At 53.0% G+C, this 17,340-nt stretch overlaps 1 protein-coding gene across 4 annotated transcripts; it reads right to left on the reverse strand.

Annotated features, from left to right (window-relative positions):
* Window positions 1-195: 195 nt before the first annotated feature.
* TMEM42 (transmembrane protein 42) lies at window positions 196-16,537 on the reverse strand. 4 transcript variants are annotated; one of them, XR_008297181.1, is made up of 4 exons: window positions 16,266-16,537; window positions 14,327-14,473; window positions 8,206-8,345; window positions 196-4,169 (listed from the first exon to the last, which is right to left on the reverse strand). XR_008297181.1 is itself a non-coding variant. In XM_027038504.2 (3 exons), the coding sequence occupies exons 1-3, from the start codon at window positions 16,524-16,526 to the stop codon at window positions 13,432-13,434; spliced, it is 549 nt and encodes a 182-aa protein (XP_026894305.1). In that variant the 5' UTR covers window positions 16,527-16,537; the 3' UTR covers window positions 12,927-13,431. The 4 variants fall into 4 exon arrangements, 1 of the variants encoding a protein (XP_026894305.1); XR_008297180.1 differs by having other exon boundaries at window positions 196-4,093; window positions 8,206-8,396; XR_008297179.1 differs by having other exon boundaries at window positions 8,206-8,396.
* Window positions 16,538-17,340: the final 803 nt, after the last annotated feature.

The raw sequence follows: 17,340 nt of genomic DNA on the forward strand, positions 1-17,340 counted from the left end.
GATCCCGGTCAAGATCTCTGGGCAGTGTCCTCCCTCTTAGGGTAGCTCGAGGGCACCTCTAAGGTGGTCCCTTTTCTCCATTCCCAGTGTGGGACACAAGTGAATGTCACACACAGGCACCAAGTGATGCACGGAGAGTTACTACTCAGATCTCTCTGGGTCATCTCCTGGGTGGCATTTCCAGCAGAAGGAAAACTTACCTTTCTTTCTTTTTTTTTTTTTTTTTATTATTTGTTTAATGTTTATTCATTTTTGAGAGAGAGACCAGGGGAGGAGCAGAGAGAGAGAGAGACAGGATCCGAAGTGAGTCCCGTACTGGCAGCAGAAAGCCTGATGTGGGGCTCGAACCATGAGATCATGACCTGAGCCAAAGTTGGACGCTCAACCAACTGAGCCACCCAGGCACCCAGGAAAAGTTACCTTTCATGCATTTATCGAACAACTACTGTATGCCACGGAGGTGGGCATTTGGGGCAAGAGTGCCGAAGGTTGAGGGGTTTTGACTTTAGAAGCCAGGCCACTGCCCCTGAATGTCATGCAGATTACACACTAAAAGACCCTCATTCAACACATGACTCTGCCAGAATGTGTCTGATAGGGTTACAGCCTCTGAGAGAGGGGCGGGGCGTCCTGAATAAGGCTCAATAAAGAAGCCCGACCAGGGAGACTGAGGGGCTCAGTCGATTGAGTGTCCGACTCAGCTCAGGTCATGATCTCACAGTTCGTGGGTTCGAGCCAGCGTCATGCTCTGTGCTGAGCCTGCTTGGGATTCTTTCTCTGCCCCTCCCCTGCTTGCTCTCTCTCTCAAATAAATAAGTATTAAAAAAGAGAAAAAAAGAAAGCCCAACCTCTCAAGAGGCCCTTGACCCAGGAAATTCAGAGGATCAGATGGCTCCCCAAGGGCCCACGTGATGCCCAGCACAAGATACTTTAAGAAACTTGTTGGCAGAAAGAAGAAAATGACCCAGGGGACCACACAGTCATCTTGAAGCAGTCTGAGTTTTAATTAAAAGCATATTGATCATCTGAGCAAGTCTCTGGAGGGCACAACACCAAGGAGCACCTTCGGTGAACGAAGAAGGGCTTTCAGTCCACATGAGGAGGTACCTCCTCCAGGGAAGACGAACCTGCCCCCACCCCAGAACAGACCCCTGCTCAAGGGAAGGGGGACCTGCTGGCCACGGGTGTCCCTCCCCTGCGCCTGCCCAAGGCTCCCAAGCTGGGCCGGCCCACGCCCTGCAAGAGCCCGTCTGCAGACCTGGGCGCCTCAGGGTGGGCTCCTGAACGGCCTCCTGGCCATGCTTCCAGACCCACTGGGGCACGGGTGGGCAAGGTGGGAGGCTTCAAGTGGGGTGCCCCTTGGGGGGTATCTGCTTTACCCCAAGGTCAGGAAAGGGCACCTTGTTTGTTTTTTAATGCTTATTTTGTTGAGAGAGAGAGAACGAGTTGGGGAAGAGCAGAAGGGGACAGAAGATCCCAAGAGGGCTCTGAGCTGTCAGCACAGAGCCCGATGCAGGGCTCAAACTCGAGAACCTTGAGATCAAGACCTGAGCCAAAATCAAGAGTCAGCCGCTTAACCGACTGAGCCACCCAGGGGCCCCCAAGGGGCACCTTGTTTAAAATGCTCTTCTCCCAGGCTACTCAAAGTTGGAATCCCCTTGACTGACCTGATCTTTCTGCGCCCTGAGGTGGAGGCCCCCAGGGTCCCAAAGGCAGCGTTAGTCCCGGGGAGCAGTGGATGGGGAGGACCCAGGGGTGCTGGAGTAAACGGTACTTGCTTGGCCGAGAGGGGCTGGAGCGTAGAAGATGGAACCGAAGCAGCAGATCCGGCAAATTCACAAGCCGGCCTGGGGCCCCCACCCGTGGCCGTTCCCACGTGAGGCCTTCCTGCAAAGGGGAGCACGTCCCTTCATTCAGTGCAGATTCCCAGCCTCCACCGCTGGGGGCAAGGGCGCCGGTCCAGGACGCTGCCTGTACGCGCACCTCCAGCTGATCTGCTTGTGAAAAATACTGCATTTCAGGAGCAGTGGACACCTGTGTACAGCTTGGATCAGTCTGAGAGCGGTTGGGGCCTCCACGAGTCTTGGGGGCGGGGAGGGTCTGGAGACTGGGTTTGTGCTGGAAAATTCCTGGGAGAGGGAGGAAAGGGAGGGAGGGGGCGGGCCCCTACCCGACAGCATCTCCAGTTTCTCTCATCTCGCTCCGGTGGGTGTCCACTCTGAGGTTCTTCTCACGTCATGGGCTGGATCATAGGTGGATTCAGTGAGTGCTGGGGTGGGGACCCCACGCTCTCAGCACAGAAATGCCAGGCGGGGTGAGCAGCAACTGGGGGTGCTGGGAGCCCCACTCCTGGGGCCTCTCCCCTCTCCCTCCTGGTATCCTGCTGACCTGTGCTCAGGGTCCCGGAGAACACCGGGTAAAGCCTAGGGCACCGCCCGCCCACAGGTACCAGCCAGGCGCCTCTGGTAGCTCCCGGACCAATTCCTGGCGAGCACGTCCATCTGACACACGCGTGAGGGGTGGGCATCAGCGTCCACCCCAGTGGCACAAGGGGTTGCCAGCCCAGCCTGGCACCCCCGCCCAGTGTGGCTCCCCAGAGCATCGCAGAACACATGGAGGGCATGGCCTGTCCAGACAGGCAGGGCGCCCAGGAGGGCCTGTGCACACACTCACCGTGTGACCTGGGACAGATGCTCACGTTCTGTGCCTCAGTTTCCTCCTCCGTGAAATGGTGATCGTTAAAATGTTTATACCCATTTGGGCATCTTCTATTTTGGAAATTAACCGGGAGTGGCCCGCATCTCTCCCAAACCCTGATGCGTCCCGGCTGGACATTCTTCCACTTTATGGAAACCAGAGAAAGGGCAAAGCCACTTGAGTTCCTCTTTTATTATTATTCTTTTACGTTTATTTTTGAGAGTGAGAGAGGCAGAGCATGAGTGGGGGAGGGGCAGAGAGAGAGAGGGAAATGCAGAATCGGAAGCAGGCTCCAGGCTCTGAGATGTCAGCACAGAGCCCAACGTGGGGCTCGAACCCACGAAGTGTGAGATCATGACCTGAGCCGAAGTCGGATGCTCAATCGAGAAAGCCACCCGGGTGCCCTGAGTTCCTCTTGGAAAAGCACTTACAACAGTGCTTGACGCATAGTAAGTGCTATATAAATGCAAAAATAAATGAGCAGAGGGCCCTAATGTAGACTTTTGATGTAATCTCTAAAAAAGGCTGTACAGGCAAGTGCAGGGCTAAAATGACACTTGTCACAAATCTCTGAACCCGTGGCCTGGGTTCGACCACACTCCTCCCCTTTCTGTCCAGAGCATGAAAGTTCTTTGCAAACTCCATCAGGCCTGGTGAAAACCACAGTCACGCTTCCCTCTGTCTCCTGAATATTAAAGACACCAGTTTATGGGGCGTCTGGGTGGCTCAGTCAGTTTAGTGTCCGACTCTTGGTTTCAGCTCAGGTCATGATCTCACAGCTTCGTGGGCTCGAGCCCTGAGTCGGGCTGTGCACTGCCAGCTCAGGGCCTGCTTGGGATCCTCTCTCTCTGCCCCTCCCTCATGCTGCGTCTGTTTCTCAAAGAAATAAACTTAAAAAAAAATTATGTATATATATAAAGATACCAGTTTGTTCAATTCGGGCTTTTACAATGTGCCACAGGTCCTGAAGCCTGTTTTGGAGGTCGTTTGGTTTTAATTTATAAGGAGCCTCAAAAGACAGTGCGGCCTGGGCCTCCAGTGTCCTGTCAGGCAGCCCGGCTGGACGACACGGTCCACCTCTCCTGATTCAGAGGGAGCGAGCGCCACCCCACGCCCGGGAGTGGTCAGAAGGGACACAAATACACGGGAGAGAGACGGACAGAGGGTCCGGCTGAAGAGGGACACACACATCATCTTAACTGAGGACCCAGGCACCTCTCTTCTCTGGCTGCAGGTGCCCTCCTGTCCCGCCTAGTGGCCCATCCCACCTGTCCCTGCCCTGTACCTCCAGGCCCCATGCTGATGACAGAGCAATTCAGGGAAAGGGAGGTGGAAGGTGAGGCTGAGCCCCAGTGATACTCACGCTTTCAGAAATCCCAATGGACGATTCTAGTTCCTGCAAAACAAAGCAAATCCCTCTTCCAGGTGTGCTGGGCAGCCTCCTGCCTGTGGAACGCCCCGGTGCCTCGCTTCTAAACAAAATGCAGGAAAAGTGGTGAATGTCACCTCTGAGGTTAGGTTACAAGGAGCCTTTGGCTTCCACCCTGGGTGCGCCTCGCTCTCGGCTCTGATGGGCCAATGCCCAGTGGGGACCTGTCCTGGGGAGAGGCCCACGGGGTGAGAGACCGAGGCCTGCCGCAGCGGCGTGCAGGCAGCCTGGGCCGGCTCCCCGCCCCCCCGCCCAAGAGGCCTGCAGGCCATGAGGAGCCTTGATGGAGTCCTGATGAGAAGCCACAGGGTTATGGTTTGAAAGCACTGCCCTCGCGGGTAATTTGTTGCGGGGCAGCGGGAAACTAACGCCCTAACTGCTGCATCCAGTTTCCCCCACCCGCAGTGGGAGCCCTAGTTAGACAGTCGCGACCAGAAGCCCCAGCTGGTGGCCGTGGCTCCACAGCCAACCCAGCAGGCCCGCTCGTGGTCACACATTTCTCACGGTGAAGGAGCAGTAGCAGTAACGGGGCACCTGACAGGGGAAAGTCGTCGGGCCCCCAGCAGAGGACCTCGGAGGTCAGCTGGGGTTCAGAGATTCCCAACCTCGTGACCTCATCTTCTGTCACCTAAACTTGGACGTGACTCTTGCGACACCTGGGCGTTCTGGTTGCTCCTGCTTGGCTCACAGCCTGCAGGGCTGGGCTTGGCGGACGTCCCGAGGGAGCACTGCGCCGGGAGTCAGTAGAACGGACTCAACCACCGCCTTGCTGGGCAGCCTTGGGCCACCGGCCCCATCTCTCTGGGCTGGTTTCCTCATCTCTGAAGCAAGCAGAGTGGGCTCAGCCCGCTGCTTCCCAAACCCCAACGCTGGTGAGCGCCACCCGGGAACAGGCCACCAACGGGCCCCGGCCGTGTCAAGCATTGTAGCGGGAACTTGTTATATGCGGCCGAACCTCCTAACAACCCCCCAAAATGAGACGACCGAGCCTCCAGTCGCCAGAATGTGCCAGCGCAGGAGGGGAAGGAACAGGCACGTCTTTCCGTGGACACGGAAAGACCCGGCGGTCAGGGCGGGTCAGCAGCCTCTAACTGGGATGAGCTGGCCGGCCGTGGGGAACGGGAGCCCCCACCGTTTACAGAGCACACGCTCACAGCCGCCTGGCAGAGGGAGCACTTCAGACTCACCCAGCGATGGACACTTGTCAGCCAGCCACCCACATGCAAGCACAACCACGTGGCTAGAGTCCCCACGGGCCCCTGGAGAGTGTTCTCAGTGTGGCCAGGGCTCCCCGGAGTCTAGAGGCCTGCAAGTCTTTGCACAATAATCCCAAGAGCTGCCTCTTTGTTGTCATCCCCTCAAGGGTACAGTGATGTGGCTCAGAGTCCACACTGCCATCGGCTTTAAGAAACTACCACTGGTGGTGCATGGGGACAGTATCAAAGAAGAACACCCGTTATGTGAAAAGGCTGTGGAAATATTCCTGCCTTTTTCATCTACGTATCTGAGTGAGGTCAGATTTTCTTCATAGATTTCAACCAGAAAAAAAATGCATCTCAAGAACTGAATGCAGGGGGCACCTGGGTGGCTCAGTCGGTTAAACATCCGACTCTTGGTTTCAGCTCAGGGCGTGCGTGACCCCACAGTTCGTGAGTTCGAGCCCTGAGTTGTGCTCTGTGCTGACGGTGCGGAGCCTGCTTGGGATTCTCTGTCTCCCTCTCTCTCTGCCCCTCACCCACTCTCTTCTCCCTCTCTCTCAAAAATAAATAAACATTTTAAAAAACACAACTGAATGCAAAAGCAATTGGGAAAATCCAGCTGAATTCTACTAAGCCAGATATTAACAAGATTTACATAAATGTAAAGCAATGCTACTCTCTTCTCTACATTTTAGGCTTCCAAAAAAATATAGCTGTTTTTCATAAAAATACGTTATTTATATAATGGGTGGAGGATTTATTATTCTTCTCTCAGAAGAAAATAAATATTTTTTAAACTTCTCAGTTTATGGAGCACCTGGGTGGCTCAGTCGGTTGAGCATCCAACTTCGGCTCAGGTCATGATCTCACAGCTTGTGAGTTCGAGCCCCACGTCGGACTCTGTGCTGACAGCCCAGAGCCTGGAGCCTGCTTCGGATTCTGTGTCTCCCTCTCTCTCTGCCCCTTCCCCACTCGCACTCTGTCTCCATCTCTTTCAAAAGTAAATAAACATTAAAAATAATTTAACTTCTCAATTTACATTTCTGAAATGGTAAAAATTTGCAGGTAGAAACGTCATAACCACAAGCTGACTGGGGTCTTCGATAATTTGTAAGTGTGTAAGGGGGACATGAAACCAAGCTGCCTGAGTACCGCTGCTCTGGGCAAACGGAGTTTTGTGAACCAGTGGACTTTGGTGACCAGCCCTCTTGTCTGCCCAGGACTGAGGGTTTCCTGGGACACAGCACGCTTAGTCCTAAAACCAGGAATGTCCGGGGGGAACTGGAATAATTTGCTCACCCAAACTGAAGCCCAGCCAGAAGGCAGGAGGGGACCTTCTGTGTAAACACCATTGGCAGCTGGGGAAGCTGAGGCTGGGAGAGGCGGGGCCACTGGGAGAGTCTGGGTTCTAAGCTCAGGTCAGACCTGAAAACCTGCCTTCAAGGGGCACCTGGGTGGCTCAGTCGGTTAAGCATCCAGCTCTTGATCTCAGCTCAGGTCTTGATCCTGAGTCCTGAGTTCAAGCCCCGAGTTGGGCTCTGTGCTGGGCACAGAGCCTACTTAACCTGCACTCAGAATAGACATCAGCAAATGTGTATTTCTTGACAGTTTTGACGGGTTGACCAGGAATAGCACTGTCACGACCGGAACAACACTATTGTGTGGTTCAGATGCCAGCTGGGGTAAAAAACCTAAAACCTGCCGAACAATTGGTGAACGGTGCAAGGCAGCATCAGTGAGGCACCGGCCCAATGCCCACCCCCAAGGCTCCTCACCTGCCTTCTGGTTCCTGGGGCCCCAAGATCTGCAGCCTTTCCCCCTCCCAGCTGCCTCCCCATCTGCCTCCCCTTCCGGGGAGGCCTCAAGGCCTCCTCTGCCCCGAATTCCCAGGTTTAATTTTCTGCTCAACGTGGATGACTCTCCTGTGCCCCCTGCTCTCCGTGTACTCCCTGATCCCCCTGAGGGAACCGGGCCTCCCTCTTGTGAAACACTTTGCCGGGGCCTCTGCCACAAGTGTCGTGTCACGTGTCCCCATCTGCTTTGCTGCTGCCTGCTTAGCTCTTGCCGGGCTCTGCCTCAGAGGGAAGGGCTCACTTGCCGTGGGCGATCTGGGGCAAGCGGCCTCACCTGTTTGTCCCACTGGGAAGAGGCAGGGGCCACTGCCAACTCTGCCAGCTATCGGAGATCCTGGGGTGTTTTAGAATGATTTTTTTAATGTTTTATTTATATTTGAGAGAGTGCAAGCAGGGGAGGGGCAGAGAGAAAGGGGGACAGAGGATTTGAAGCAGGCTCTGTGCTGGGAGCAGCGAGCCCAACGCAAGGGCTTGAACTCACGAGCCCTGAGATCATGACCTGAGCCGAAGTCGGTCACTTAACTGACTGAGCCACCCAGGCGCCCCTTGAATCTTCTTATTTAGGAATCAAAGAGATTCCAGACAGGATGGAAAGTGATCAATACCCACTGTAAAAACTAAGTCTCTCCCACCCCAGACCCTCAGACCCTCTCTCCAGAGGCCACCAGTATAAAGTATCTTTCCAGGGGTGCCTGGGTGGCTCAGTCAGCTAAGCGTCCGACCTCAGCTCAGGTCGTGATCTCACAGTCTGTGAGTTCGAGCCCTGCGTCGGTCTCTCTGCTGACAGCTCAGAGCCTGGAGCCTGTTTCAGGTTCTGTGTCTCCCTCTCTCTGACCCTCCCCTGTTCATGCTCTGTCTCTCTCTGTCTCAAAAAAATAAATAAACGTTAAAAAAAAAATTTTTTTTAATAAATAAATAAAGTATCTTTCCAGTTTCCTCTGCCATAGACATTTACTGACATAAGCGGGAGCTTTCTCAACATCCCATCCTGTACGAGCTCTCTTTTCCTTCCCCCGCTAAAACATACCTTGGAGTTGATTTCTTAACCATCCAAGTAGATGTCATTCTCTTCAGCGGCCACTACTGCCTCTGGGTGGGCCTTGAAGTTGTTCCAGACCTCATATGTCACTTCCTCGCACACGTCTTTGCACTTGCGGGTGACAACATCTGTGACATAAATCTTCCAAAGTCAACTGCTGGGTCACAGGATACATACACCTGGAATTTCAGTACATGCTGAAAGAGCCTTCCAGAGACTGTGCCAGTGGCTCCCATAAAAAGATGGGAAGATGCCTTTAAAAACCAACCAACCAACCAAACCCTGGCCACTCCCAAACTTTTCATTGTGGCCAGTCTGATAGATAGATGGATGGATGGATAGATAGATAGATAGATAGATAGATAAGCAATCTCAATGTTGTTTCAATTTTATTCCATTACCACCACCCGCCCCCCCTCCCCCCATCACAAGACTGAGTATCTTCTCATAGAATACTCTCGGCTACCTAATACTGTGCCCTTATCTTTTGGAGTGTGGGTCACGTTCCTATAGATCCACAGGAGCTCTTTTTAGACTTCAGAATATTCATTACCTTCTGACTCTGAGTTTTGCTACACATCCATTTTTTTTTTTTTAACTTTTATGGAGTCAGTTTATCTTTCCCTTTGTTTCTAGGTTTCCTGTTTCCTTGGAAACATCTTCGCGCCAAGATTACTTTTCACACACGCCTTCATTTTCCTCTCCTTTACAGTTTCATCTTTGACCCTTCTGGAATTTATGGCAGAATAAGGCATGAGGTAGGAACCCTGCTTTATTTTTCTCTAAATAGTAACCAGGTGTCTCAATGTCGTGAATGGCACGATCTCTTGTAGCAACATTTAACCATGCCTACCACCACTGCCCAGGTCCCTGGAATGATGTGACCTTCGAGAGGTGTTGGAAAAACAAATGCAGTGCTGCTCCTGTGAGCCCAGAGAGGCATTGCACGCCAGACCACTGCAAGGTGGGTGGTGAGGTTACTGGACCAAGCCCTGTGGAAAGGGAGCCTCACACAGCACAAACCCCCTCCCACCCACACCCCAACACTGGAGACCAGTCCTTCACAGGATAGATGTTTTGCAAGTATTTTCAGCCTCTGGCATGCCTTTCTCTTTTCTCCTCACTGTGGTCTTATTTGCATTTCCCTATTACCAGTGAGATTGACGCGTTGTGTCTGTTTATGAGCTGTTCAATCTTCGTCTTCTATGAATTATCAATTCATATGCCTTGCCCAGTTTTCTCTTGAGGTGTCCTGTCTTTTTCTTAATGACTTAAAGTTTGGGGAACTTTGAGAAAAGAACTTCTACGAGCCCCTTCCAACCACGTCCAGCCACCTACCTGGCTCTCTGCCCGCGGACGGCCATTCCTGACCTCTGCAGTGAGATGTCCGCATTCCTTGCTAAGCCAACCCTCACTTGTGCATCGGACCCCAGCTCACCAGCTCCAGCTTGGGCTCAGTGCTCTTTCTTTTTTTTTTTAATTTTAGGTTTCTTTTATTTATTTTGAGAGAGAGAGAGAGAGAAAGAGGGAGGGAGAGACAGTGTGAGTGGGGGAAGGGCAGAGAGAGAGAGAGAGAGAGACAGGGAGAATCCCAAGCAGGCTCCATGGTTAGTGCAGAGCCCAATGTGGGGCTCAAACTCATGAACCATGAGATCATGACCCCAGCTAAAATCAAGAGCTGGATGCTTAACCAAATGAGCCACCCAGGTGCCCCTAGGCTCACTGTTCTTTTTTTTTTTTTTTTCCAACGTTTATCTATTTATTTGGGACAGAGAGAGACAGAGCATGAACGGGGGAGGGGCAGAGAGAGAGGGAGACACAGAATCGGAAACAGGCTCCAGGCTCTGAGCCATCAGCCCAGAGCCCGACGCGGGGCTCGAACTCACGGACCGCGAGATCGTGACCTGGCTGAAGTCGGACGCTCAACCGACTGCGCCACCCAGGCGCCCCGGCTCACTGTTCTTTAAACAGCTCCCCTTCCTGGGGTGCCTGGGTGGCTCAGTCGGATGCGCATCTGACTTTGGCTCAGGTCATGATCTCACTGTGTGTGGGTTCAAACCCCACATCGAGCTCTGTGCTGACAGCTTGGAGCCCAGAGCCTGCTTCGGATTCTGTGTCTCCCTCTCGCTCTGCCCCTCCCCGACTCCAGCTCTGTCTCTGTCTCTCTCCACAATAAATACTAAAAAAAATTTTTTTAAACAGCTCCTTCCCTGCACCTTCAGTCTTCTCACTGATAGATCACTGCCATTAGCCTACCTAAATATGCTATTTCTCCTCTCACAACCAAAAATAAAACCAAACAACCCTCCCTCTCTTGTCCCCATCTTCCCTGCCATCTACTGCCCCTTTGTAGAAAAACTTGTTGAAAGAGCCTTCACCACTAGCTGTCTCTAATTCCTCCTCTTACCATTCCCTCTTTTCTCTGTTTTGCCCTGTTTTTTCAATTGCGGACAGATACACATTAACGTAACATTTGCCAGTTTTAAGTTACAATTCAGTGGCATTAGGTACATCCACAATGTTGTGCAACAATCACTACCATCCGTCTCCATAACTTTTTTGAACAGAAGCTCTGTCCTCATCAAACACTAACTCCCCACCCTCCCTCCTCCCAGTCCTTGAGCAGCCCCCTGTACTTCCTGCCTCTATGAATTTGCCTGTTCTAGATGCCTCACATAAGTGGGATCATACAATATTTGTCATTTTGCGTCTGGCTTATTTAACTTAGCAAAATGTTTCCGAGGTTCATCTTCGCTGTAGCCCCTGTGTTAAATCTTCATTCCTTTTTTTTTTTTTTCTTTTTAGTGTTTTTATTTATTTTTGAGGGAGACAGAGCATGAGCAGGGGAGGGGCAGAGAGAGGGGGGGGAGACACAGAATCGGAAGCAGGCTCCAGGCTCTGAGCTGTCAGCACAGAGCCCGAGGTAGGGCTTGAACCCACAAACCGCGAGATCGTGACCTGAGCAGAAGTTGGACGCTTAACTGACGGAGCCACCCAGGCGCCCCGATCTTTGTTCGTTTTTAAGGCTGAATAACCTGTTGTATGTATACACCGTATTTTGTTTGCCCATCCTTCTGCTGCTGGGACATTTGAATTGTTTCCACCTTCTGATTACTGTTAGTGTTGCTATGAACATTGGTATACAAGTAGCTGTTTGAGTCTCTGCTTTCAGTGCTTTGGGGTATCTCTCTAGACCTGGACTCACACAATTGTTCAGCTTTTTGGGGAACTGCCAATATGGTGGCTGTTACCATATTACATTCCCACCAACAACGCACAAGGGCTCCAATTTCTCCACTCTCACCAATGCTTGTCATTTTCTGTTTTGCTTGTTTCATTTTTGGTTTTGTGGTAGCCATCCTAATGGGCACGAGGTGGCATCTCACTGTGGTTTAGATTTGCAGTTCCCTAGTGACTCATGATGCTGAGCGTCTTTCACGGGCCTCTTGGCCATTTGTAGATCTCCTTTGGAGAAATGCCTGTTCAAGTCCTTCGCCTGGTGACAAGGAAGGGTCCACAAGTTCACTCTTTTGCACACAGAGATCCAGTTTTCCCAGCACCGGTTGTGGAAGAGGCTGCCTTTTCCCATTGAACGGTCTTGACATTCAATGTCAAGTCTTCTCAAATGGCTTATTTCTGGGTTCTCTATTCTGTATCCTTGGTTCCTGTCTGTATGCCAGTCACTATCCCGTTTTCATTATGCAGCTTTGCTGTAAGTTGTGGAATTAGGGATGTGTAAGTCCTCCAATCCTGCTGTCCTTTCTCAAGACTGTTTGGAGTCGGGGGTCTCTTGAGGGTTGATACGAATTTTAGGATGGGCTTTCCTATTCCTGCAAAACACCAAGCATGGAAGCGGGGCTGGACACGGTGGACTCGAGAACTGTTGAGATGCAAATATTTGGGGCAACTCAAACAGGGTAGGTGCAGGGGTACTAAGGAGGCACCGAGAGAGAACTGGAGAGGTGGGCTAATGCCAGATCCCACTCAGTAGGAGCCACAAAACAGTGTTAGGAAGCACATCTGTCACCTGTGCAATGAGCAATAGAGGAGGGCAGTGAGGGTGCTATGCGGGCAGGAAGGAGGGGACAGCCTCGTCCCCCGCCCACCACCAAGTCCCTCTCCACTGCAGGGAATGTCTGAAGAAGACGTGGAGGTGGTCAGCCACAGGAGAGCTGAAGGGGGCGCTAGGACACCAGGGGAGCCCCCCAGAGAACTGGAGGTGAGCATCGCACGTGAAGCTATGCACAAGAGAAGGTGAGGCAGCACACAGGCCGCGCTGAACTAGGAATTACACACTGTGTAAGAAACAAACAAGTCACAGGGATCTGGGAAAGAAAACCAAAGGACAGACGGGGCCTAAAGGGGAAATGAGGGTGTGGGAGCAGCATCTGGGCCAGTTTCCTTTCCCAACAAGTAAAATAAAACTAGGTCCCCAGAGGAAGGTCAAGTTTTCCTCCTTGTGTACCAAGAAAATGGACAGACCCTCCTGAACGTGAAGGGCACCAGCCTGGGTGACATCAGGAAGGAACCGTGTGCTCCAGCTCACAGACAGTAGAGCGCATGGGCCCCAGGCCCGGGGGGCGGGAGGCGGGGGCAGCTCTTAACTCCATTCCAAGAACTGCAGCTCACCTAGGCTGCTCCCTCGCACTCCAAAAAATTAGGAAAGGGGGGGGGGGGAAGGCAGGAAAGAATAAAGATTTCACACCTGCTCCCTTTGACTGACAAAAACAAGTGTTTATTAATCCAGTTTCCCTTCCCTTGCCGTACTGCAGAAGGGCCACACAGATGTCCTGATACATCGGCGTGAAGCCATCAGAAAGCTCCACCAGCAACGGATTCCAATGCGACGCGACAGGACTACGATTACAGCGTGGTCTCAAGTCCCTACACCAAGCAGACCAACCCCGGGGTCTCCAGCGTCTGCCAAGGGGCACTGGGTGGGCCCAGGAGCGTGAGAATCAAAAGCACTGTGCGGGTGTCATCAGGGCTCCGGGCAGAACACAACTGTGGATGTCCTTCCTGATCCAGAAGCTCCGGCTGGCCACACTCCAGGCTGCTAGGTCAGAGGCCTGCTTCCCTTGGGGGCGCCTTCCTCTGGCTGACGCTCAGATGGCTGCACGCCCAGATCACCCTGGGAAGTGGTCCCCCCACACGCCAGCCCGTTCCTCGGGCCGCCACGTTGTCTCTCCAGCCGGTCCGTCCAGTCAACTGAGGTCACTGTTGCTTGTGTGGAGGGGCCTTCCCGCTTGGTGGCAGCTTCCTGTGGATCAGGCTGAGTCCGCACAGGATGAGGAACACACCTCCCCACCACAAGACCTCCTGGCACTCTCCATACAACACAAAGCCCAGGAAGGCCTGTGGGACAGAGACCGCTGTGAGGCCAAGTAGACACGTGCCCGCAGGACTTGACCATGGCGGGCAGGCACAACCTCACTCCCCCCGTGCCTGACTTCCCTCCTGGGGCAGGAGGAAAGGTCTGGAGCTGGAGGTCTGGAGCCTGAAACCCAGCTGTCACTTTCCACAAGGCACTATCCATTTCTGGCTCGCCCGGAGAGGTGGGGGGAAGTGTACCTTCCTTGCAGCATTGGCCCCGAGCAAAGTGCGCAAGAAAGATTCGCAGAGGCCAGCAGCGAAGGCCCAGCACACAGCCGGTGCCTGGTGTTTGCTGATCCAAACAGGCCTGCCACGTCCTCCCTCCCTCGACGGCAGGACTGACTGGGCTCAGCCCCACCTGGTTGACATCAGGCTGTCGGAGGAAAGAGTGTCCACCCTCCACGTCTCACGCTCAAGTTTACAGACCCCTAGGAGACAGCTTGCACAGAGGTTACAGAGACATCAGCATGAGGGCTGCAGCCTGAAGGGGCAGCAGGCAGGTGGGCTTTTTTTTTTTTTTTTTTTTACACTTGGCCTTCACTCCCAGCTAACACTTGAGGATTCTACCAAGTTCGAGATCAGAGGAGCAGCCACCAGGGCTCAAGCCACAGCCCAATCTCTGCTTCAGCTCTTGTCTTTCCTCCTATCTGGGAGGGTGGGTTCCCCAACTCACCCAGGACCCTCCCAGAACCCAGGTTTGGGACAGGGGTACTGACTGTACCCTCAGGCTACTCACCGAGCTGAGGATGTTTGAAAAAGTCACCGTGACAGATGCAATGGCCGAAGACATGGAGAAACTGAGGCCCCGGCTAAAGAACGTCCACATGAGAGAATTGGTGGTGGCCATCACGATAATGCCTAAGATGCAGAAGACCATGTTCACCTGCGGGAGAGAGTGTCACTGCAGCCGCGCTCGGCCAAGGCAGACCCGCAGCCTTCCTCCCAGCATACCCAGGGCACTGATGGGCAGCTGGGCCCCTACTGAGATGCCACCAGGGCCTGGGTGGGCCGTTCCTGAGCTTTCCTGCATAAGACTTCACTTAACGCTGTGCTCAGCACACCCGTTTTATAGCTGAAATAAACCCCGAGGAGACTTCTTCAGCCATCTTGCCGGCCATGTGTCCTTGGGAAGAGTAAACTGCTAAGCCATAACCAGTAATTTCTCTGGAACACCAGTCACTTGTTGGTGCTAAAAGATCAGTGCGAGACAGCCAAGCAGTTATCGGTCAGTATGTCGTATGAGTAAACCAGGGGCAGAGTCCTCACTTCCTGGGATCAGGTAAAGCATGAATTAGCCCATGCAGGCTACAGGACACTCAGGCCAGTCCCGCTGGGCATCCTCGAGCTTTTTTTTCACTCTGTGCCAGGCCCTGTGCCAAGCATTTCAAGTGCATTCTCATTTAGTCCTTACCTTTACTTTACAGATAAAGAACCTAAGGCATTACATAACCTGCCTAAAGAGCCAAAGGCTGGTGGTAGTCACCAGGATTCAAATTCAGGCAGTGTGGCTCCATGCTCTTAATCAGGACACAGCCCTGCTGTGGGAAGGGAAGCCACCACCGACTTGACTACTGATCCCAGACATCACTGGGAGAATCCACGGCCTTTTTTTCTTTTCCTTTCCCTTTTTTTTTTTTTTTTTTTTAAAGGCGAGAACCTGGAGGAGAGGATCTTAAATTAAGCCTCCTACACAAAGAATATGCAAGACACCCTTGCTTGATTTTGAGTTAGAAACCTTCCTGCAAACAGAGCTGCTTCCTCTGGGGGTGGCCATCCAAATATCAGGCTCTTATTTCTTACAACAGTTTTCCAGCTGCTGAAAAAAGAGTGTCTTAAGGAAAGGGTGTCTTTGTATAATTTTCACAAAAGCACTCTTTGTGCCAGTGGCAGTCTGCTTATATAGTCACTAAGGCCTGGTGCACAACTAAAAAGACTAGAAAACCTCATGGTTCAGAGTCACTCATCTAACTTTGCATCACTTTGCAACAGAACACTAACTTCAAGCATAGTGGTTCCCACTGGATTGGCCCTAAACAGGCTTACCGGCCCCCTGATCCCCCCCCCCCCCCCCAAGAATCAGTCTGTAGGCTGTCCAGGTAAGGACCTAACCCTAGGTTGCAGATGCGATGAAACCCCTCCAGCAGCAGAGGAAAGCCTGTGACTTGGGATGGGAGGGGCAGAGATACACTTCAGTAGGCGTGGGGAGGCAGTTTAGGAGTTCTCGGCATCAGGGATGGGAATGTCCAAAATGTTTCTCTGTCCTCTCATGTCTAGGTGTCCCAAACTCCCAATTTTCCGGGCAGCAGGGTATATACTGGTCAAAACACCCGTTAATTACGGAGTAAAGATGGGCAACAGGCTTCTCACCTTGAGTTACGAGGAGAGAAACGTCCAGGCATAAGGGGCTTAAAATGAGAGGTAGAGAGTGGATGCAGGAAAGCGAACTAACCCAGTCGGAGGGCAGAGTTTAGGTCCCTGGTAGGGAAGAGGCTCCGGTCTCTTACCGCCTACACGGGACGTGGATTTGAGGTGATTTAGAATAGAAGGATGCTCCCCCCGCCCCAGCTGACTGCAGCGCTCGGCAGCTGACCCGGCGAACAGACCCCGCCCCCCCAGCGCCCCCCATCCGCCCGGACCCACCCGCCCGCCTGCCGCAGCGGCGCCCCGGGCTCGACCTCGCTGCCGAAGGCCAGCTTGGCGGAGGCGGCGGCCAGCGCCCCAAACGCGCCGGCGCACAGGCAGTTGAACACGCCCCAGAAGCGGCGCCGCATCGCGCCGGCCTGGAGGTGCGGGGGGAACTCCGCGGGGGCGTCGGGGTAGGAGGCTGGGCACACGGCGCCGCCTGGGGTATGTTGCCTCTCGGCCATGGTGCCCGCTGCCACCTCTCCCGGCTCCTGGGGCACCAGCCACCGGCAGGACCGAGCGCGCGCCGCCATTGGGCGGTGGCCTCACGTGACGCGACGCTCACGTGATCAGGGCAGCCAACTAGGGCGCGGGGAGGGTCCCAGAGGGGCAGGGCAGGGGCGGGGTCGGGGACCGGGGCGGGGCGGAGACTAGGGAGCCTGGGTGGGGTGGAGGGCAGCCAGCCTCTGGCGTTGAGTTTAGGTTAACCCGGGAGCTGTCCGGGCCTGGCGTCTGAAGCCCCGGCGGTATTGTGTGGTTGCCGTTATAGAATTAACTATCCATGACCCGGCAGTTTCAATCCTTGCCAGAGTGTTGCCCAGCTTCGGCTTTCCCTGGGAATTTGTTAAAAATGCCCAATCCAGGCCCCGCCCAACTGCCATTGAATCAGAATCTGCATTTCAACAGGAGCCCCAGGAGATTGACCTGCACCTTCCAGATTTGAGGCGCAAAGTGGAAAGACTCCTCAGCAGAGGGCGCTAGAGATCTCAACGACTCAGGAAGAAGGCGAGCTCGGGTTAGGGTTTTCTGACAAATCAAAAGGCGCAGATGGATTTTGAATATAGAGTAAATCATCCATATTCACTCCAGTCAGATAACCAGGATTAACATTACTTCTAATTTCCTATGCACTTAAATGTTTAAATATTATTAAAGTACTTTCTATGCATAGTTTTATATATAGCACATGTTAAAAATAGTTTATGTAATCTGTATGAGCCTTTTTTATTTAGTATGATTTCACACTGAACTGTTCAGTAGTATTTTTTTTCCATTCAGAAAGTTTTTCATGAAGTCCTTCCTTGCCCCCCTCTCTCACAGGGGGGTTTGTTTTGTGGCTCAAATTAA

This window comes from Acinonyx jubatus, chromosome A2 (genome assembly GCF_027475565.1).
Source record: "Acinonyx jubatus isolate Ajub_Pintada_27869175 chromosome A2, VMU_Ajub_asm_v1.0, whole genome shotgun sequence".
NCBI lineage: Eukaryota > Metazoa > Chordata > Mammalia > Carnivora > Felidae > Acinonyx > Acinonyx jubatus.